Below are 23,480 nucleotides of genomic sequence, written 5' to 3' on the forward strand. Positions count from 1 at the left end.
GATCTAGTCTGCCAGGTGTGAATCACACTATACCGTTATTTTAGTAACCATCCCAAAAACAAAAAATACAGTTAAATACCAGCATTTAAAAGAATGTAATCATGATGTTATTCATGATTTACTCACAAAATATTGTTGTGATTAATACATTTATGTTTTAATTTAACGATTGGCGTTCTAACTGTAACTAAGTTGGAACTAAGTGTACTGTGACTTTGTAATTCTATAATTACAGACATTTGTCTTGTATATTTCACCCTTCACGTGACACTTCTTCAATGGTAAGAGGACCATCCTGCTGGACCACCACAGAGCACAGTTATTATTTGTGTGGTGGGTCATTCTCATCACTGTAGTGTTAGTATTGTGTGTTGCACTGGTAAGAGTGGATCAGACCCTCATATACAGCTCTGAATATATACCTAGAAATAGCAAAATCAACAAAACTGATTTAGTCTTTTAATTTTTTCCAGATCTGTATGTATATAGTGTACAGAAAGAAGAACACCCGAAAGCTTACTGCTTTACATAATGTGTCAAATTATTCAGCTGTCCCACAAATTAAGGCAAATAGAGTCGGTTAGGAAGATAAATTGGATTACGACCAAAACTCTGCTGTCTGCCATTCCTAAATGACAGATAGTGGAAACTATCCCGGGGCTTTCTGGAAAAGTTTGTTTCCGTGCTCTAACCCCTCTGATTCGACTCATGAAGCATAATTAGGCTTAGCTGATGACTCGAGTCAGGTCTGTTAAAGCCAGAAAACAGCTAGGAAGCACCGTGCAGTTCTGTGGCCCACTGGAGAGTTTGAAAATCTTGCCTGAAGTCATTTTTCCAGGCTTCCCGAACGCTTACTACATTTGGACTGCTTTTATTTGTGTAGCGCTTTTTATAGCAGACATTGTCCCAAAGCAGCTTTACAGTTTTCAAGGTCCAGGCGTGTAACGAGCAAGCGGAGATCGACAGTGGCAGGAGAAACTCCACAAGAGTATGAGGAAGAAACACTGAAACGAATCGAGGCTCAAATGTGGAACAGACAGTGGAGTTATGATGCAGATAGCGCAAGTTTACAGTGAAGATTAAACAACGGCACTCAGATCATACAAAGGAAAGATCTTTTAGGTGAGACTTTTGAAGTAGAGTCACTGATAAAGATCTAGAGAAGTGAAATATTAAAGATGTTACTAAACACCAGATATATATCAGCTATGGCTGTATAGATATACATATGATCACAATGATTTGATATATTAAAATACTTTTATCAAGACAAAATATTTGAAATCTAATTATAGAAAAACTGTATAAACACAAACCACCCTATACATAAAATATGAATAAAACAAAAGTCGGTGACCACTATCTGCCACTAGTCTCATAATACATGTAAAATATACATCAAACAATAATACTGTGTTTTTGAGAATTGATACAGTATTGCTAAACAGTATATCATAATCACATCAATATACTGATACCGTATTTTTCGCACTATAAGGCACACTTAAAATCCTTTCATTTTCCCAAAATTTGACAGTGCGCCTTTTAATCCGGTGCGCCTTATGTATGAATTTGTATGAATTTCAGTCAGGTTGTAAGGCCACTCCCCTGAATCGCAGCGTTATAAAGGAGTTTCAGTGAAGTTTCTATAGCACTAAGGCTGGAGCAGTATTAGCATTAGCTGGTAACAACGCTAGCTTTTTTCCATTCAAAGCCGAGTATTATCGGACTGTAACCTGCGTGTTGAACCGCTAGCTGATAGCGGATGAACCGCTAGCTGATAGCGCCCTGGCTTACCGGAACACTCAGGGTTCCTCAGTGTAGCGCTGTTGGACGGCATTTACTAGCGTTAAGCGTTTTACTCACCTAAATAAACAGTTTACAGGAGAGAAATCTGTGTAGATTACCGTGTGACACCCCTGTTCCTTACTATTGTCGCTTAAAATGTGCTTTATTATCTGGTGCACCTTATGTATGAAAATAGACGTCCATTATTCATTCTTGATCCTAGTATTAAAACTCTGAATTAATGTGAATCGATTGAATATTAAAATCTTGTGTTTTGTTTTGCTCTCTATGTTTTTTGTTCCAGGGTGACAGAGAACAGAGTAATAACACTGTACCAACTATCAAAGCAGAGCCCAGAGACGCCAGCCAGTTCCTTAGTGTCCCCACTGGTGGGTATACACACACACACACACACACACATGCATACACTGCTACTAGATGACAAATTAGGCTGTTAAACTTTCATGGGATAGCTTCCAGCATCCTTGGATGCCATCTGCTAGATAAGCACCCCATCGTCATTAAACTACATTTTGTGTAATTAATTGTTTCTATTATTCATGATTAGAAAGTGAAGCTTGTTTAGTAGGCTCAAAGGCTCAATCATGCTCAATAAATATAAATACGGATACGGATATGGATGTTCTGTCTGTAGTCTGCATTCATTGTGTCTGTATTGTTGCATGCTCTCTGAAATCTTACGGATACGGACAGACTGATTGTTCTGTCTGTACTCTACATTCATTTTGTATGTATTTGTGCACATTCTCCTCTAAAAGCTTACAGATATGGATGCTACAGAGCAATATTACTGTAAAGCACAAATGAACAAATGCAAATGAAACATAACCACTGCCATATGCACAGGAAAGTGAAAAAGAAACTCTGGAAAGCAACAAAGGAACCTTAGTTGGAACTTATTGAATTAGATGGCCTCACAGGCCACCTCTTGTTTTTTTGGCAGTGCTCATGTTGAAGGCACTGCCCCCATGATTTCAGGTGGTACATATGTGTTAAGATGCATGGGCTGTCAAAGAATGGCTCTATCCATATCTGTATTTTATCGCTGAGCGTAAAACGCGCTTTTTCGCCTGATGATTTCTTTCTGAGTCACTGGGAACTCTAAACCCCTCAGTTTGAGTTCCAGCACTCCATCAAGAAGCCTTTCTTTAACACTGTGTCACTCTGCATCACTCTTTTTCTCCAACACCTCCCCACTTCCCCGCCTGCTTCACTCCACGTTTATAAATACGCTCTTTCTAGGGTGTGTGAGGGGTTCAGATTAAATGTGGCATGTTCTGCCTGCAAGATCTCTCCAATCTCGCTCTCCTTTGGGCTGGTTTGTGAATGGCTCATTGATGCTAGCGGCGTCTAATTTTAATTCATAAATGGCACATTGTGCGCGCGCGCATGTGTGCGTGTGCTTGTGTGTGTACCTTGCGGCTTAGCAGAAGCACCTGTGTGCTTTTCATTAAGCTTTTTCTACTTACCCAGTGGCGTGTTAACAGGTCAGGCTCCTATTGACCATGCACATCTGGTGACAGTTACACACACAAAAGATTATAAGAGCATGTCTTCAGCACAGTCTAAAAATAAAACCCTAATTTACTGCATAAAGAATCTCTTGCCACTCTAAATTTGATGACAGTACATTTTATATGCGTCTCCATGATGTGCTGTCTGTGATGCATGATGAGTTTAAAATAGATAGATAGCTTTACATTGAATACATTAGTTTGTGCCATTTGCTTTTTGCACTAAGCTTTTTATTATAAGATTTTATAAGATCTCATTTGTTTTTCATAGTATTTATTGTGACATTTTGAGAGACAGACAGGATGCATCAGTGGCGACAGATTGTTAACAACTTACAGTGTACAGAGATTTTGATTTAAAATGTGCTGCAAGTCCTCCAGATTAAAGCTTCAGCCCCTAAGTGAGAACACGAAAAAAGGTTCTGATTAATGATATTTGCTGGACTTTAAAAGAAAAAGTTTTTTTTTTTAAATTATAGTTTTTTTTTCTTAGCTTAGCTCTACTTAACTTAGTTAGCTACTTCCTACCACCACCCAGGGGTGAGACCTGCTGAGTAAAAGGAAAACATGGCAACACCCATGTTAGAAGATGTTAGAAGATGTTCATTGATAGTGCGCCTTATAATTTGGTGCGTCTTATAGTGCAAAAAAAATACAGTAATTCTAAAAACAGAGTGATTTGTTAGGTTTGTGTAGGGATGTATAGGTATGCTCTCTACATTTTGACAGTGTTGATATATAAACAATATAAACAAAATAATACACACAGCTGTTTATTTTTATATACATATGTGCATTAAAAAAGTTACAGACTGCTGCTTTAAACAGTGTTATTTTACTCTTTGTAATGACATGTGCAGTTAGTCAGTGTTTTATAAACACTAAAGATGTCCACAATATGCTCAGAAGATATACTGAGTCATTACAATAGCAATATTTTAAAATTTTAGGTAAATATGTTTTAAAATATTAATAATGCTAATAATGTGTACTCATTATGTATGTGAACCCCTGTGGGCCACCATGTCCTAATTCTTCTGGTAATCAGCTTTTATAGTCAGCTCTTTATTATCTTTTATCTCCTTAGAAGAGCACCTACAGCTCCCTCCCACTCCTCCCAGCAGCCACGGCAGTGACAGCGACGGATCACAGAGTCCTCATTCGCTGCCTCCATCCAGCCCTGCCCGGATGCAGAGTCCCCATTCGTTGCCCCCTTCTAGCCCCGCCCGCCTGCAGGCTCGCTCCTCTGTGGCCATCTCCTCCTCTCCACTTCTGACTGCTCCCCATGTAAGTTGGCAGCTACAACACTATACACATTCAGAGACACCTAATCACACCTCTGCATATGTCTACTCTACACACAAAATATGGGGATAATATATCAATACTAAGGGCCAATTCCATTTCTCTTTTGTATCCCTTCCCCTTGTTTTTGAGTGCAACTCTTCCCCTTAGAACAGATAAAATCCTCACCCTAGAATTGGGACAAACCTTCAAGCACCTGATACAGATATAGTTATAGCAGTGGAGCGCTAAAGTTCAGCAACTTAACTGCTGGTAAACTAGTTTACTTTAGGGCATTGTATGTCTTTATAAAGGGGTAGGTTTCCAAAGTTGTCTGCCATATATTGCACCATTTAAGGTAAAACAGGAAATCTAGCAAGCTAGCTAGCTACTGAGATGAACTACTAGCGTTTTTTATGCTTGTTATGAAATAAAATGGCCAAACACATTGAAACTGCACATTATACCATGGTAATAGAAAGGTTATCAAATTTCTAAAAAATATATATTTTTGTTGGGGTTTTTTTGGTCACTTCTAACTTAATAGTCCTCCACAATCATTATCAACCACTGTCTCTGACATATTTCTGGTGAACACATAATACATAATCATGTGCTATTTGCAGATGTTAGCAGGTGTGTTTAGTCCCCTTCACAAGATACCACCTCACAACTTATAACAGAGGTTATAGTGTTCCGGGCACTTTAGTGAAGTTTTTTCAATCTTGATGGCAAAGGGGGGCAGTTATCCCCCTGCTCCCCCTGAGGAAAACTTCATAATCAATGCCATCCAATGACATTTGACATGTCAGTGTGAGCGCACAGTGTAGATTGTACAATCTGTACCCTGTATCTGTTATCTTGCACATTTTGTCATCAGTTTTTTATCACATGACCTTCTGGTCAGGTGGTATTATCACTGGCATTGTAGTGTTTATATGTCAGTTTGACCGCTAGGTTGAAATTGGTCCATACCCAAAGCTGGCTCTGTGCTAAGACACTGGTAATTGGTAAAGGCCTAAAAAGACAACAGATTGACTACAAGCTTTAACCAGCAAAGTACAGTTGTTATATAGTAGTACTGTATTTTTCACACTAGGCGCACCGAATTATAACACACTATCAATAAAAATCTATTTTCTGGTCTATTTTCATACATAAGGTGCACTGGATTAGAAGGCGCATTTTATGTGACACTACTAAATAGTAGTCAGAACATTGGTGTCGCCAGCTTTTCTTTCAATCTAAAAGTTAAGTAAACAAAACTGTAATTCTAAAAAAAAAAAAAAAACTTTTTAGATGAGTCAGACAAGTCAAACAAGCTCTGGATCTTAATCTACACAGATTTTTCTCCTGAAAACTGTTCATTTGAGTGAGTAAAGCACTTTCATTTATTTACAGGAAGCTTAGACTTCCAGATTTTAATTAAGCTGGAGCATAATGTGGCCTAACTTTCACCCAACAGCGCTACACTGAGGAGGAACCTTGATTGTTCTAATAAGCCAGGGTGCTTTCAGATAGCAGTTCATCCCACATAGCTTGTTTTAACATGGTCAGCATGCAGGCTACAGTCCAATAAACAAACCTCTGAACTTCCAAAATGCTAGCGCTTAGCACGGTTAGCAGCTAATGCTAATGCAGCTCCAGCAGTGCTAGCTGAGGTTAACAGCAGGCTACAGGCTGATAATACTCACCTCTAAATGCTAATTCTGCTTGAGAACAAAGCTGAAACTCTATTATAACGCTGCACTTTAGCAGAGTGGCATGAGGCGCATTGAAATTAAAGAATTTTAGGTGCGCCTTACAGTGTGAAAAATACGGTATGTAGTAATATAGTTTTAGGACAGAATCTTTATATGTATTTGTGCTGTGCATGATGAAGGCCTTTGGCTTCACTGCTTGGATTTCATTGCTAAAGTAAAGGTCAGAGTAATGAAAAGCACATACAGTATTATAACAAGAACAACACAAACCCAAGAAATACCACAAACCCAAAAATGAACAAACGTGGTTCTGAAAAATGTTTTTTTGGTTTACTTTATGGTTTGATCTTCAAGGCTTCAATGTGCTGAGCCGCCACAATTCTGGTAATAGTTAAACTGCTGATGTGTGCAATTTGCTCATTGGGTTTGTTGTTGTTTATGCTGTGCAGAAGTTGCAGGGAACATCGGGCCCTCTGATGCTGACAGAGGAGGAGAAGAGGACGCTGATGGCCGAGGGTTACCCCGTTCCCAACAAACTGCCCCTGACCAAGACAGAGGAAAAGGCACTCAAACGAGTGCGCAGAAAGATCAAAAACAAGGTAGCTGGAACAAATTACATGAACCGTGCGATAGAATATGTATGTGCAATTAGACTGAGGTCTAGCAGTAATTAGACAGCAGGTCTGTGATGAATAAAATGAATTGATTGCTATTGTTAATTCTGTCCTGATTCTCTCTCTCTCTCTCTCTCTCTCTCTTTAGATCTCCGCACAAGAGAGCCGTCGCAAGAAGAAGGAGTATGTGGAGTGTCTGGAGAAAAAGTACGAGCTGGATTCACTGTGTGCTTCTTTCTGTGTTTCTCTCTCCTTCTTTCCCTGGTTCTCTATGTTTGTCCGGCTTTCATCCTTCACTTTGTCCTCTCTTTGCCTCTCATCATTCTCTCGCTTCCCTCCTCCTCCTTCATATATTCTTTCTTATTCTCCCAGCCTGGCACACACATTACATCTCTCTCTCTCTTTCTCTCTTTCTTTCTCTCTGTCTCACACACTTAAACACTTTTCACATCTCTCCTCTCTCTTCCAGTTTTCTGTGTTTATATATTTGTGTTTGTTTCTGTGTCAAGGCCAGTGGCAGTACTTCTGTACTTTGTCTCTGTCAGTGTATTTTGTGTGTGTTTGTGTGAGTCATTTTATCCCATGTGTTTTTAAGGCTCTCAGGGTTTAGAGAACAAGGAGAGACAGGAGTCTCAGGACACACACACATACACACAAACATGTATAAAATGAAGCACTCAGCCATGCAGTCTGCCTTTACAAACAATAGTAAAAGAATTGATTGTTGTGAAAAGCTCACTAAAGTCCAAAGTGGTACTGTAAAAGGATGGCACCACTGCACCACCAAGTCATTTGGTGATTTTTTTCTCCACCTAGTAGTTTCACCATAAGCTGTGGGTGATTTTATTGGAAAGTTAGGATTGTTTAGGACTCAATAACTACACCAGAGAGTTCCACACCTGCTGTTAGAGCTACAAAGGGGGACAGACTCCATAGTAATGCCTGTGGATTTAAAATGGGATGTCATAAAATGTCCTGTAGGCATAATGTATAGGTACAATATGTCCATATTGTGTAGATAGCACTGCTCTTTATTCTAAATGTCAAAAAATGAATAAAGAATAATTTATTCAAACTGAGGTGTAAATTAAACTGTAGAGTGGGTACTGAAAGGATGCAGAAGGATGTGGATAACATTTGTGTATTTGTTGGAGCTGTGTTTAACAAATGGCTTTTGTGTGTGTGTGTTTGTGTGTGTACGTGTGCAGGGTGGAGAACTACACTTCAGAAAACAATGAACTGTGGAAGAAGGTGGAGACTCTTGAAAGTGCAAACAGGTGAGACAGGAACTGTATCTGTGTGTGTGTGTGTATCTGCATTTTTACATGGCGGAGATATTCTGATAATAATATATTGTATTAATTAATTTATGTATATCCATGTTTTAATTGTCATTATTGTTTATATACTTGTGCTCTCCAATATGTTTTTTTGATGGCCAATGTATATATACCGTATTTTTCGCACTATAAGGTACACTTAAAGTCCTTTAATTTTCCTTGAAATTGCCAGTAAGCCTTATAATCCGGTGCATTTTATGTATGAATTTTACTAGTCAGATTTTTAGGAGCAGTAAAATCCCTTCAAAGAAGTGCAGCATTATACAGGAGTTTCTGTTTAGTTCTCCAGCACCGAGGCTGGAGCAGTGTTAGCATTAGCCGCTAACCACGCTAAGTGGTAGCTCTTTTGCTGTTCAGAGGTGAGTATATCGGACTGTAGTCTGCATGTTAACACAAGCTACGAAGGATGATCCGCTAGCTAATGTTTCTTTGGCTCACCGGACTCCTCACCTTTGTCAGGTGGCATTTACTAGCGCTAACCACGGCTAGCGTTAGCAGTTTGCTGCTACTACTAATGCTGCTGCATCCAGTTTTAGTGGAAATCTGGAAATCTAAGCTTACTGTGAATAAACAGAAGTGCTTTACTCACCCAAATAAATATTTTTAGAAGAGAAATTTGTGTAGATTAACATTCACTGCTCATTTGACTTGGAAAGTTTTGTTTAAGAATTACAGTTACTTTTGTTTATATAGCTTAGCTTTACTTACCTTAGTTACCGCAGTGAGACCTGCTGAATTAGAAGGAAAACATGGCGACAACCCTGCTCCTTACTAGTGTCGCATAGTGCGCCTTATAGTGCGGAAAATCTGTGTAAATATATTGTTCCTTGTTTGGAAGAGATTAGTATGATGTGCCTTATGCTCTATGTCAAAATGTTAGTGCAAAAGGCTAGTGCTCATAGTGAGTGCCCTCACAGTGAGTTCACACTGGCCCCTCTGTGCTGTTAGGAGTCTTTCTAGGTGGGTTAGGCAGGTTTCTGCTCTCTGCTGGAGCTTGTTGTGAAGTTAGCATTGTGGCACCATCCTGCCATTAAAACAATACACTCCTGCAGCCGCACACAGCACGGAGCCTGCTTACTCCTCATTACGGAACAAAGTGCATGTGTGTATGCGTTGGCTCGGAGCCGTCTTGGACGCGGAGAGATCCCTCTGACTCAGCTACTGAAGTTCAAAGGAACTACCCGGTGTGAGGGGGGTTGAGGTTCTGTGAGTGTGTGTGTATCTTTAAGTGTGTGGGTGGGTTGGATCACAGACCATCAATTGCGTTTTAGATGTGAGAGCTGAAAAAAAAAGTTGTTATTTCTGGACTCGGAGTGTGCTGGTGTGAGCGCGCTGTCCCTCGTCCCATGTTGTAGTCCTATGAGTAGGGCTTCTTTTGTTTCGTGTGTTTCTACTTGGGATCATGTGACTGGAGCCCCTGGATCAGATGGGGACACCAGCCTGACTGGAAGTGTGTAGATCTGTGCAGATCTGGAGCCCGTGGGTGCTGTTTAATATTAGTCAAAGGCATTTATGAGTGTGTAAGGGTGCAAGAGAACAAGTGAGTGAATGACTAAATGAATACAGATAGAGTGAATAAGTAATGAGTGAATGAGGGAGTGTATTAGCCTGTAAAGAAGGGAGAAACGCAAGGGAGTGAAGAATGAGGGAATAAGACAAGATTAAATAAAGCAATGTGGAGGTGAGTAACGGAGCGAGTAATGGGATGAGAGGATGAGGTAATAATGAAGTGAACAAGGAGAATGAGTGAAGCAGCTTGTGGCTTTAAAAAAGGAGTGAGGAGTTTGGATTACCAAAAAGAGTAAGTAAGAAATTAGGTTATGAATGTGGGGGGAATGAGGGGTGAGGGAATAAGTGAGGAAGGTCATAAGAGAAGGAGTGAAGGAGTGTGTGAGGGGTTTAGGAAGTGAATGATGGGGTAACTATTAGAGAAACTAGGGAATGAGTGAGATGGTATTAAGGGAATGAGGGAATGAGCGAGGGAGTGAGTAAGTGAATTAGGAAATAAATAGAGAAAACAGTAAGGGAATGAGTGAAGGAGTGAGGATGTAAATAAGGTAATTTGAGAAAGTTAAGGAAATTAGTGAATAAGTACAGAGAACAGAAAAAAATAGTGAATGAGTGAGAGAGTGAGTAAGGGATTGAGTGAGGGAGTGGTTTAGGGAATTAGTATGTAGAGAAAAAGTGAAGGAGTGAGTGAGGGAGCGGTTAAGGAAATGAGGGAATAAGTATAGAAGACAGAAAGAGAATTAGCGAATGAGTAACAGAGAAAGTGAATGAGGGAATGAGTGAAAGAGTAAGTAAGGTAATTAGAAAACGAGGAAAGAAGTGAATAAGGGATGGAGTAAGGGAGTGAGAAAGGGAATAAGTGAGAATAAAAGAAAAATGTCGAGCAGGAGAGAATGGGAATCAGGGAATTAAAAATTAAATGAAGTTAGTATATGGAAAAGAGAATGAGTGACTTTTAACAAAATAATAAATAAAATAAGCTATGGATGAATGTATAATCTGATTAATGTATAGTGGTAGTAATAGATATTCTGTATATCTGGATGAAGGGATGAATAGATGGATGGTTCAGGGGTCTTGAGTACATGATTTAGTGTAGCATCAGCAGAGCAGAGGGTGACCTCTAGTGGTGATGACTGGTTACTGCTTACTACTGATTCATTCTGTTTATGGCTTAAAACCAAGACTGAGAAATAGTCCTATAATCTCTCTTTGACATAAACAAAAAATAAATAAATGAACCATCATACATAAACAGAAGGAGGAGAACTGAGCTTGTTTTATTACAAAGGTTGCTTTCCATTTCACTATCAATATTATACATTATAAAACTACTGCAATTAAACTGTTGTTAATCTAGAAGACTTTCCATTATTTAATATCTTTACAAAATCCTAATAAACAATCCAGCTGGAGATCTGCAGCAGCTGCAGAGTAATCTGCTTTACTATGAAAAAATGAAGAAAAAAAAAACATTATCAAACAGGGCCTCTAAAAGGGGGAGAACCTATTCTCCTTTGGGCATAATAAAATGTTATGTGGAAATATATACCTTAGGCTATTGCCTCAGTGTTTTAATATGATCTACATATATATTAAAGAGAAAGAAAGAAAAAGAAAGCAAGAAATGGAGCAGAAGGGGGTGGGGGTGGATGGTTCAGTTATTAATTGGGTTGATTTTAGAATGTGTTGCTAGAATTGAATCAAGAGCATTGAGCTTTTACTGCAAGCTGAATTTCTTTAATTGTAGTGGAGCAGAGGAGCCAGTAGAGTGTGCTGTCCCACTGTGTGTATTTAGAAGGTTTTTTTTTTTAAGAAAAGATTAAGTAACTGGCACAGATTTTATTCTGTGCCTATAAAAGGAGGAGAGTAGAGAACGTTGTGCCGACTGCAGCTTCATAGTAGTGCATGTGGGTGGATGTTAGTGGGCGTCTGCTGAGTGGGTAAGGTCAAAGACAAGTTGGACGTGTGGTTTATGTAATGAAGTCCTTCTGCAGTGGTGTTATCCTTATTTGATCTCCACGTTTCAGAATAGCAAAAGAGAGAGAATAGCTCACAGAGAGAGTTCTTGTAACACAGTCTTTTCAGAAACTGCAAGGAAATAAAGCATGCTTTTTCCCAACACGGTGGATGTTTAGAACCTTCAAAACTTCGTCATTAACTTACTTATGTTGATGATCACCAGTATCAAATTCCATCTTTATTGGTCTAACACCTATGGTCCAAACTTACACCTTGCCAAAACTCTTGTTTCATGCCTAAGCAACGGAGCTTATGAGTATATCTTGGGTAGATACATAGTCATTCTCGTGGCGGTCTGGAGGTGTATTTAGGTACATTTCTGGCATATTACTATCTTGGCAATGGAAAACACAGGTGCGCCATTGACTGATTACAACCTAAACAAGAGTCAACCATCAGGCCAAGGACACACCACAGTGCACAAAACTTTTACATCAACAATAAAGAGAATAGTACAATAACATAGCTGTTTCTGTAAAATGACCTGCTCATGCACCTTTACAGCATGAAACGAGCAGGTCAGTTTTCTCTGCTGAGAAGCACTGCAGCGTTAAAATACCAATTCGCCAATGTCAAAGAGCTCATTTAAAAGTTAAAGGGAATGGCAAGTGATACGCTGACAAGTTTATTTTACATTTATGATTAATTAGGAGATTTGAAGAACTGAACTTCACCCACACACACACCCAGTCAGCACACAGAGGCTGACATGACTTTATTTGCTGCACTCTTAAAAACTATAAACTCTACCTCAGTAACTGCTGTGATTATATATGTTCTATATGTTACAGTATGTCACACATCTCTGCACCTTATCCCCACTATACACTTTATTATACCGTATCGGTACTGCACTGTCCTGTCTTTAAATTGTCTCGTCCTTTGTATTTATTGTATTTATTGTTATTTAGTGTTATAATTTTATAATTTTATGTTGCACTGTCGTCACTCCTGCACTTTATGTTGTCTATTGCTTGTTGTTCTATGTTGCACCATGGTTCCGGAGGAACGTAATTTCATCACACTGTGTACCTGTACTCAGATGTAATGACAATAAAAGCCTCTTGACTTGACTTGATTTAGTACATGTTTTTTGCGTGTTTTAAGCTGTGTTTTTGCTTGGTTAATGGCTTCTCTATAGATCACAAGAATAGGGTCCCTAGTCCGTATTTTGGTGGTACAAGTGGGACCTACACATATTTAGGCAGTTGTTTATAATGTTATTTTATTAAGTCATTGCTAATATAATAATATTTAGGTATTCCAAATTGTATGTCTATAGTGCTCAGTAATTGAAGTGGATACAGACATTATATTGTACTGTATGTACAAGTAAACCTAAAATTGTGCTTATTTTTCCTCTATAGGTCTTTGCTGCAGCAGCTGCAGAAGCTTCAGGCTCTGGTTAGTGGAAAAGTGCCTCGCTCCTGCAAGATGGCTTCAACACAGACCGGTACCTGCCTCATGGTATGCTCTCTCACTCATTCTCTTACTCACTCCTATCTGACTTTTTTCTATGCCTTTCTTTCTCCTTCATACACAAACAGGCTATAGACTTATAAGTACTGTCTCCCACAAACACCTGCACATTGTAATTCTCTTACTCTCTGAATTATTACTGAATAACTGATGTAAAACACCTTGCAAAAAAAAACAAAGTTACCATGTAAAAGAAGCTCTTTGGAATTAGCATGCTAGCATCTGTAGTGTCTGCATGTACTATGGAGACCCTGTATGGGCTGATCCAGAGTCAGACATTGGACAGTGTGACCAAACAGTGACTATCCATTCAGCCAACACCAGCCATACATTTCAGTGCTGTTTTCAATATGCCCTAATTAGCAGAGGTTACATCCAGCCAGATTTTTCAAATTTAGACACAGTCAAAAATATAAATAACACCCAAATTTAGCAAAAAATATAATATATATAATATATATATATTACTGGATTTGGGTATGCTGAATTGTTGTTTTATTTACGTCCCATTAGGGATTATTGCTATTAGGGAATATTGCTATTGCAATAGCTGCCTTTGTTCCTGGGATCCAACAGACAAAACCTACAAACAATTAACAAATAGCAATTCATAATCTAGTGTGTCATTGTCTTCTAATCACCTTTATTCTACCCAAATTTTCCTAGCTAAATGATAAGCTTAGTGAGCGTTTACACAGCAAGTAGTTTTGTCACCTATTTTTTTTAGGCTTTTCATATTATCCTTTTGACCTTTATCTGACATTATATTTTTATCATACATTTGGCCTAAATCAGAACCACACACTGCCAACAAACTTGTTAATCAATGGCATGTTCAAAACAGCATTTTGAGCACGTGGGAGTGAGAAAGATGCTGTAAGTGTAAGTACTGTCGAACTGACTCTAGATCAGCTCGTGTGGCGGAATGGTGGTCTCACCGTGTGTGTGGTTCCTCCTTCCGGCCAGGTGGTGGCGCTGTGTTTTGTGCTGGTTTTGGGCTCACTGGCTCCCTGCCTGCCCGAGCTGTCCCTCTACTCTTCTTCCTCATCATCCCCACCCTCACACACGGTGAAGTCCACCCCGCTTCCCTCGGCTGACCTCTACACCACCAGCCAGGGTACGTCTCTCATGTGCTACCTGAGCTATTCCAGCCTTTTCACTCTCTAAAGTCTGAAATTAAAGGAGAAATCTGGTATGAAATGGACTTGGTATAGTGAAACACGATAGTGAGTGTGAACTTTTGTCAAATATTCCACCTCCATTCACCCTCAGCATTCCGAAATACAGCATATTTAGCTGTTGCTTCAAACCGGCTTACAATGTCAGCGATAGGGGCATAGTGTTACACATGGAAAAAAACATTATAACACCATTAAAAAGCTCAGAGTAGCTCAATAATTCATTGGTAGAGTTCCGAGGCACTGAAAACTGCAAGCTGCACTGAAAATTGCAAAGGAAGTGTATTAAAAAATAAAGTCACGATAAGTCAACTGATGAGCACAAACAATTAGGTAGGATGGGGAACAGATTGCAAAATTGATTCAGTGGAAATACATGAATTCCAACTGTTTCTGTAATTCCAACTATTCTACTTATTATTTCAGTCAACTTTTTTTTTAATCAGGGCCTTCAGAATTCTACCTTTGAAGCAAGGAGCTACTTTGAGCTTCTTAATGTTGTAAATATAGTGATTTTTTGGGGGAGCACCAGCTAAAAGCGCTGTATTTCAGAATGCTAGGGGTGAACGGAGGTGGGCTATTCAGCAAAAGCTCATACGTGTTATCATGCTTCACTACACCCCAAGCCCAATTTACGCACTGGATTTCTCTTTTTAAAAAAGTGTATGGTGAATAAATTGGGTTTTTAAAAATGTATAGTAACACCTAGCGCGAACAGCTAAAGAACAGCTAAAGAATTTCCCCCCGGGGATCAATAAAGTATTTATCTATCTATCTATCTATCTATCTATCTATCTATCTATCTATCTATCTATCTATCTATCTATCTATCTAAAGAATATTTGGTATCTTAAACTTTCTTCTTCTTCTGATGGCTGCTAAAACTTCAATTAGCCTGCTAATTGACTGCATTAGCCTGTAGATTAAATTTTGATGCAATTTTATTGTTATGTTGTTTTTAAGTGGCTCAGCAGACTAAGATGAGAGATTCCCTGAGAGTGGGAATCCTGGGCCATGCTGCTTAGCTGGCATCAGCTGCCAGATTCTGAGACTAGAGAGCACAGTTGGCAGTGCTGGGAATTCTTTGCTGTATTCCGAGCATGCAAGCTGCCTACTGCAATGCATTGGCAGCAGCTCAAAAAGAGAAGGTTACTGATTTGACATGTATCGGAGGAGGCATGTGCTTCATTGTCCATAACCTCCTAGTGTCAGGAGCATTGCAACAAAAAGCGAAAACATCTTATATGGTCTTGAAGCATCAGGCTAATTATGCATCCCACGGATAAAACCAGCCTTAATCGGTATCAGCCAGTCTGGGGCTTTATTCACATTGGGAGACTCTCTCTGGACCTATTGATAGATCCTGGGATTTCCTGGAAGACTGGGACTCTTTTCACCCTCTGATTGGTGTTAGATGCCTTACACAGGCTGTGATATCAAATCATTATTCCCACCTCTCCAGACCTCACTTCACAGCCTTCACTCTCACCTATCTAGTTCACCCACGTTTGTGTGTGTGTGTGCGTTCACATACACACTTCTGAACATTGTCTCTGTCTCTTAAAAAGCCTCTTCCATTTTGAGGAGGGCCCCACAGAGGCTGCCATTGGCTGAGCTGACTCGGTTGCCATAGTAACCGCAGATCATAGAGGCCTAAGTTAATGCATTCTGGTTCTCCTGAGATGAACTAGAGACACATGCACCATGATGATGCTGAGTTTGATTATGACCAGTTGGATATACTGGAGCTTGAGTCTACATTAACACTTGTTTAACAGACAGTTACAAGTGTTTTATAATGAAAGAAAAGAAATATATAATTTGTTTCTGAAGATGATTCAGTTCAGAGCTAGTATTAACTGGTTTCTGTTCTCTTTGTGTGTGTGTGTGTGTGTGTGTGTGCAGTCCGCTCCCGCAGCCTGCTCTTCTATGAGGAGGGTTCCCCGCTGGAGGCCAGCCACGGGGGCATGCTGAGTGTGGAGAGAGGGGAGGGGGCGCCGCGCCAATACACACAGGACCTGAGAGAGACCCACCATGAGCAGACTCACGCCACTCACCTCAGCAGGTACCTGAGCCCAACCCAGCCAGACAACAACAGCAGCGCGACCCCCCTCCCCCACCAAGAGCAACACTACCACACACGGTGAGTTAAAACTACTGAAAATCGTTGAGTTAATCCCAACCATATTCTGTGATTAATTGCCTTCTACTTTTAAGATTTAAAAAGCTTTTAGGATTTAAAACACTTTTAAGTGTTTAATAGTGGATATTTGTAATGATTTACAAAATGGAATTATTTTTAGATTAATGGTGTCTGTATTTAACAAAATAATGATATTAATTACAACCATATTCTGTGATTAATCATGATTAAGTCTGTTAATACTGAAAATTATCATAACGACTTATCATACAATAAATTAACATGACGCAGATCATTTTTGCCACCCTCGATAGGTGTATATTTATATTTATATATACGCAAGAGCAAGAGCAAGATGGATGATCACAAGCCATCAAAACAAGCTGAACTGCTTGAATTTTTGCACCAGGAGTAAAGGCATAAAGTTATCCAAAAGCAGTGTGTAGGACTAGAGGTGGAGAACATGCCAAGATGCATGTCAGTGTTTGTGTGTTTGCATGTGTGCGTGAGCGAGAGAGAGTGAGGGATAGAGACAGTTAGTTACTTATTGAATCCATATTTTATCATAAATAAAAAACAATATAGCTTCTGAACTCAAAAGTATTGAAGCACTGTTCATATGGCTAAATAAAACCGTGAATTAATGTTCTGTTTTTCTGTTTTTTACTGTTAGAGAGCGTGATCCTAAAGGAGGGGCCGAGTATTTCTAACGCCTCTGAGCGGAGCTGCCGGCAACACGCAGGCCTCCGCTGACTCTGGACCAAGAGTTCACCATATGCCCATGGTCGCCCCCTAGTGTTACCACTCCAACGCCCTATAGACCCCACAAATCAACATCATCATCACCATCATCATCATCATCAGCACCACTCTCAGACGTGCCCTCCTGTAGAGGACGAACAGAAAGAAAAGGCATGAGAGAGAGGAAGAGGAGGAGTGAAAGCATCCACCAAAATGTTATGACTGTCAGTAAACGAATGAGTGAATGAATGAGGCTGTGAGTTAGTGTATTTGTCAGTCATTGTTTTAATATGGGGAGTTTGCAGCTTGCCGCACATATAGATAGGTAGGGGAATCTTTTGTTTTTAATGTAATTTTTTCTTCCTCTTATACCACACCACTGTCACCCGGAGCTGGTATTCTATTCTTCCTTCAAAAATCTCTCTTTCTCTCTGTTACCTTTTCAAAAAAATGTTTTCCAGTACTGGTGTAATCACAGGTGCCTGATTTTCACATTGTCTTATCCTCACGCTTAGTTTCTTTTTATAGCTTTAGTTTAATACACAGTTTAATAGCTTTTTGTTCTTCTTTTTTGTTTCAACAGGATACCATACAAACTGTTTATCCAATGAGTTAAAGCTGGACTGCACTTGTTTTGCACTAGGAAAACGCATTGATTTAAGTGCCTTTAAATTCTTTTTCAGCCCAATGTAGTCATATTTAAATGTTGCTACTTTTATCAACTTCTAGACTCCTCTCATAGACTCCTTTTTTCTTTTTTGCTTACTTTTACTGAGAACTGATAAAGGTATTTTATTTTATGTTTTTTGTACTATTTTAAAAAGGTAGATGCATTTGTACTGAATTGAAAGTATCCATAATATATTATAGTATTGTCAGCATTCCAAAAAGAGCATATTTATTTTATGCACAAAAAAAGAAAAGTGAAAACTGTTGTTCTTTATATATATATATATAAATAGTATATAATTGTTAAGGATGATGTAAAGTTTACATGATCTTGTTGTTCGTAACTGTTAAACAGTTTTTGTGTTATCTTTATTCTGTATAAAGAAAAGAACGTTTTGTAAATAGGGGGGTTTGAACCAGGACAATCAGCTGTAAGACCTACACACAGTTAGAAATTTCTCAATGTTGTTTTTGGTTTTTTTATTGTTCTTTTTTTTATTATTATGGAGATTAATATTTTTAAAGTAGCCTAGTTTTATTAAGACATATTATTTGCCCGAGATGACAACATCTTAAAAGTGGATGCCTTGGATAAAAAAAAAAAAAAAGACATTGACAATGTTGTAAATCATATGTAAAAGTTGCATTTATTAATTTTATTTTTATCTTTCAAGCCTTTTACTTCAGTATTCTGATTGCCCGAAAAAATTCACAGTTTGTAACAAGTCTCCAATTCAGTTTGTACTATAATATACATATGGTAGCTGTCATGCATTTTTGTACAGTGTGACTCACAATTCCATCTTTAATAGTTTTAAATGTTTGTTATTTGGTAAAGGGATAGAACCACATCATTTGACTGGCCATAAGTTCATTTTATTGTACTGAATTTTCAACCCATGGATTTCTGAACCGTTCACACTGTGTTTTGTGATCCGGTCTGTGTCTGTTTGTTCAAGCTGTAAAACTGGGAGTGTGCAGTATGTGTTGTTTGTATCTTCCTAAAAGAACCCCGTCTAGGTTTAAGCCTGGTTCTTCAGCTCTGTCCTGGTGAAATGTTTGAATGGGCTTGGCTTGGTTCTAAATGTAGCCTCTAAAAGAACCTGAGCTGAGTTAAGTAGGTGTTAAAACTAGGTTCATGCAGAGTGTAGGATATGGCATGGAGTAAATGCTGTGTTCTACATTTGTTTAGCTGGAGAATTTGCTTTAAAACTTTTGATGTAATTGCTGTTGGTGCCGCCTGTGTCCTTGTCAATTCTGTGGCCTTTTGTATATATGATATTCATGCCCAATGCTAGCTGTAAATATGGAGTATGTATTTTTATATTTCTGATGCATTTTGGTATTCACTATGCGCCTTTTGGAGGGGTGGGATTGGGGGGTGGACCTCATTGTGGACCATTTGGCACTGTTTGGTATCTTGCTGCATGTATCTCTGTGCTTGGAACTCCTCTGCCAGCCTGTCTGTTTTCTGTCTATATTATTCAAGTAGAGTTAGAATGAAGCAAAATACAAAAATTTGCAGAAGCAAACCATTGTCTCCTTGTGTTATTCTCACTTTTATATAAAAAAAAATGGTGGCTCCAATATTTTATATATATATATATATATATATATATATATATATATATATATATATATATATATATATATATATATATATAGTACTTTGAATGGTATCACACCCAGCTACACACAAGCCAATGGACAATGGCAAAGGTGTAAGAAGTATTTACATTCGTTAAAGTATCAGTATTGGTATTAGACTTCAAAAACTGGTATTGTGCCACCCCAATTAGAGTATAATTGTATTTATATTAATTGAATTTCACAAAATTTTAATGTAGTTTGAACGCTAACCAATTAAATGTTTCTACGAATTGGCTATACAGCACTTTACCCATCAGCCTAAAGCAGAATAGACACCACTGGTATTATTTCACACAAACGTGTGGACCTGGACCGTTCGCACTATAAGGCACACTTAAACTTCTTTCATTTTCACAAAAATCATCAGTGCAGATTTTAATCCTGTGCATTTTATGTATAAATGTTACCAGTCAGGTTGTAAGGAGCAGTAAAGCCACTCTGCTGAAGTTCAGCTCTATACAGGAGTTTCAGTTCAGTTCTCCAGCACCGAGACTGGAGCAGTATTAGCATTGGCTGCTAACCCCGCTAAGCACTAGCTCCTTCACCGCTCAAAGGTGAGTATTATCGGCCTGTAGTCTGCTGATAAACCCTGGCTATCACTGCTGAAGCAGTATTAGCATTAGCCGCTAACCATGTATGTCAAAAGAGAGGCTAAATTTATTATTAAGTCGAAATAAAATCTGACCTAGGCCATTTTAATAGATTTTCAAAATGGAACTACCTGCACTGAACTTACTTCCATGATTTAGCATTTGTCCCAATCTGTCTGCATTTTTAGTCTGCATTTTAATCAGTAAAATAGCTAAGTCCATAAGCTAATGCTAAATTCTACTGATTTTAAATAATATTTTCAGTGTTGAATTGGGATAGGTTCTGGTTGGGTCTATTGCCCAAACTATATGATAAACTATCCTCTTAAATCATTGCTCAATTCTAACTTTTAACAACTGACATAGTGTTTTCTAAAAAACTAGAAAAAAATAGTTAAGCAATATTTGTTTGGGAAGGTTTTGAAAGGATGTATATGACAAAAAAAAAAACAAAAAAAAAACAAACAAATGGCAAATATATTTAAAAATATATATATACAGAAAGTTGTGGTCTGCAGGAATCACACCATAAGCTAATGCCAAATTCTACAGTTTGTGGCTGTTAAAATGTTCAGTATTATCTGTCTTTTCAATTAATATTTTCAAAATGTGAAAAATTGGGATAATTTCTGGTTGGGTCTACTGCTCGACTGTATGATATACTAATAAATATTTGCTCAATTTTAAATAGTTATAACAACTAAAATAGTGATTTTTGTTTGTAGGCGTTCTCGAAAAACTAAAAAAGGTAAGCATTTTAGGAAGTTGTTAAAGTGAGTTATGACAAAAAAGACAAATTAATAATAAACAAAAAAATTACAAAAATTTGTAACTATAAATAAAAACCACATTGAAGGCATTACTGCACTTACTAGATATTTCTGGACTGTTTACCTATTTTTGAAGGTCTGAAAAGTAAAGCGTATTATTTAAGTCCGCTGTTTCTTTTCATTTATCTGAATTTTAATAATTCAGCTGATGGTTTCCATATGAGCTTATGATTATAATTACATTTAATCATTTGCAGCCATATTGTTAAATTCGTGTTACCTAAATCTGGTACCCACAAGCTTTGAATAAATGCCCAAAAAAGGTCAAAATATTTATGAGCTGTCATTTTGTGTCAGTAATTTAAATATATAAATAAATACCTGCTTTTCTTGCGTATTTATACGTTTAAGACGTTATTTTGCCACTCCAATAGTGGACGTTTGTGTAGAATGAGCCAGTACAGCTGTATCAACACCAGAGGGCACTGTAATACTGCTGAACTACTACTACCACTACTTATAAAAAACAAGTAGTATAATAGCTGCCTTACATTACCTTTGCTTCAGTTCTAGATCTTAAGGTGCTTAAAAACTAATTTAAGGCTCTTAGTAAATACATAACACAGTCCCTGTCAAAAGTTTTGGCATACCTTCATACCTCATAGGTGGTGATTTGAGATGAGCTGGAGCTTTACAGTGTGAAGGAAAATCATCAACTATTGTTCAGCACCTTCAGGAACTCCTTCAAGACACTGAGAAAACTATTCCAGGTGACTCTCCCTCATGAAGACATTGAGATTAAAATACCAAGAGTGTGCAGATCTGTCCTCAAAAATGTGGTTAGATGCTAAATGTGGTTACTTACAAGAATCTAAAGTATAAAACATATTCTGGTTTATTTAGCACATTTTGTCTGATTGTTCTCCTGTATAGCTTTAATATAGTCTTCGATAACAACTTTACAATGTAAAACAAGAATCACAAGAAAGGGGAAAAAAAAGAAATCACATCGATCTATAAATACATAATTAAGATATTTTAAAGCAACACAAGAGTTATAGCAGATTAGGATTGCTCATATTAGTGATTAGAGGTCTGTATCAGTCATATTACGAGTAATTCTCTGATGATCAGGACAGATGATGATAATAATTATTTTATAAACAAATATCTCTATTTTGTCATTTTTTAGATTACTACATACTTTCAACAAATCAACTGTCTTTTACACTTTCTTGATGAATGGACCAATAGAATTTCTCCAAAATGACCTGAAATAAACTGTTCTTACATTGACCTCCATTGAATGTTAAGAAGGTTTTATCTCTCTCCTGTGAAGTTGCTATTTTGGAGATTCATTGGACAGCGACAATATACAAAAAAAAACTAAACAAATAATAATAATAAAGAAAGAAAGAAAGAAATGAAATGAAATACAAAAAAGAAAGAAAACAAAAAACAAAACAATATGAAAAAAAAATTAAATGAACTAAATACGTAAATTCAAGTTAGCATTGTTCCAAACAACAGACATACATCTACTTTTAATCTTTTTTTCGAGCTTTTTGTACAATAAATATCATACAAACATACAAAAAGTCATGTTTGTGTGCATAGAAAAACCTTGAACTTTTGCTCTGTACATTATTTGTATTATTTTGTAACCAAATCATCACATTTGGTTATGTGATTTCATAAATAGAGTTTTAGTATATTCAAAGTAGCCAGCCTTATTAAGAAAACAGAGTTGAACATTGTGTGTGTGTGTGTAATAAATGAATGTACCCAACCACCCACCACCCTCCACCCACCCAAACTAAAACCACACACACTTACAAACTCACACACACACACTCACACACACACAGACACTATCAGTGGCTCCGCTCTTCACCTGACGCCGACCTTGTGAAAGTGGTAGCCTATTGTTGATTGTAACTCCAGTTCCAGCTCTATAAGGGCCTGCGGGCAGCACTGCGGACGGACTCAGCTTCAACATCAGCATCATGTTGAAGAAAAATCATTACACACTCTGTGTCACATCCTGTAACAACAATACAGCGAGCACCATGCACCACCACAGGACTATTACAAAGAGTAGGCCTCTTGTGGAACATGGGACATATGAGGTTTCTGCATGAGGGGCAGTGCATCTAACAATAAACAGAGGAATTGATTTTTCCGCATCAGTGCCGATATAATTTCAGAGCGTTTGGTGTCTGACTGAAAGAGCTACCAAAGTTGTTTGTCTGTTTGCACGGACAATTCCACTGCGCTGTCCACTGCAGGTAGTAATACTTCTCATTCAGAAATGGAATCGATGTTCCATGTACAGTATCTGGCACCCTCTCTCAGGCTTTTGCTGGCTTGTGTGCAACCTCACTGACAAGTTAACACCTCATAATTTACAGTATGCTAAGGTGTGGGCGTTCTCAAGCTGTCTCCCGAGGTAACACTTCATGATC

The 23,480-nt window shown here is 38.1% G+C and overlaps 1 protein-coding gene across 2 annotated transcripts in view; it reads left to right on the forward strand.

The window, feature by feature from the left end:
* The window catches only part of creb3l1 (cAMP responsive element binding protein 3-like 1), a 56,513-nt gene extending 36,976 nt beyond the window's left edge, over nucleotides 1–19,537 (forward strand). The window contains exons 4-12 of one of the 2 annotated variants that reach the window (XM_007244919.4): nucleotides 2,093–2,177; nucleotides 4,411–4,610; nucleotides 6,760–6,909; nucleotides 7,073–7,131; nucleotides 8,133–8,201; nucleotides 13,163–13,262; nucleotides 14,241–14,391; nucleotides 16,358–16,595; nucleotides 17,269–19,537. In XM_007244919.4, coding sequence (XP_007244981.3) covers nucleotides 2,093–2,177; nucleotides 4,411–4,610; nucleotides 6,760–6,909; nucleotides 7,073–7,131; nucleotides 8,133–8,201; nucleotides 13,163–13,262; nucleotides 14,241–14,391; nucleotides 16,358–16,595; nucleotides 17,269–17,305 — 1,089 coding nt within the window. In that variant the 3' untranslated portion in view covers nucleotides 17,306–19,537. Of the gene's footprint in view, nucleotides 1–2,092; nucleotides 2,178–4,410; nucleotides 4,611–6,759; nucleotides 6,910–7,072; nucleotides 7,132–8,132; nucleotides 8,202–13,162; nucleotides 13,263–14,240; nucleotides 14,392–16,357; nucleotides 16,600–17,268 lie in introns of those variants that run through there. The other variant, XM_007244920.3, reaches the window with a different exon arrangement.
* The last annotated feature ends 3,943 nt before the right edge of the window (nucleotides 19,538–23,480 follow it).

Source organism: Astyanax mexicanus, chromosome 23 (genome assembly GCF_023375975.1).
Source record: "Astyanax mexicanus isolate ESR-SI-001 chromosome 23, AstMex3_surface, whole genome shotgun sequence".
NCBI lineage: Eukaryota > Metazoa > Chordata > Actinopteri > Characiformes > Acestrorhamphidae > Astyanax > Astyanax mexicanus.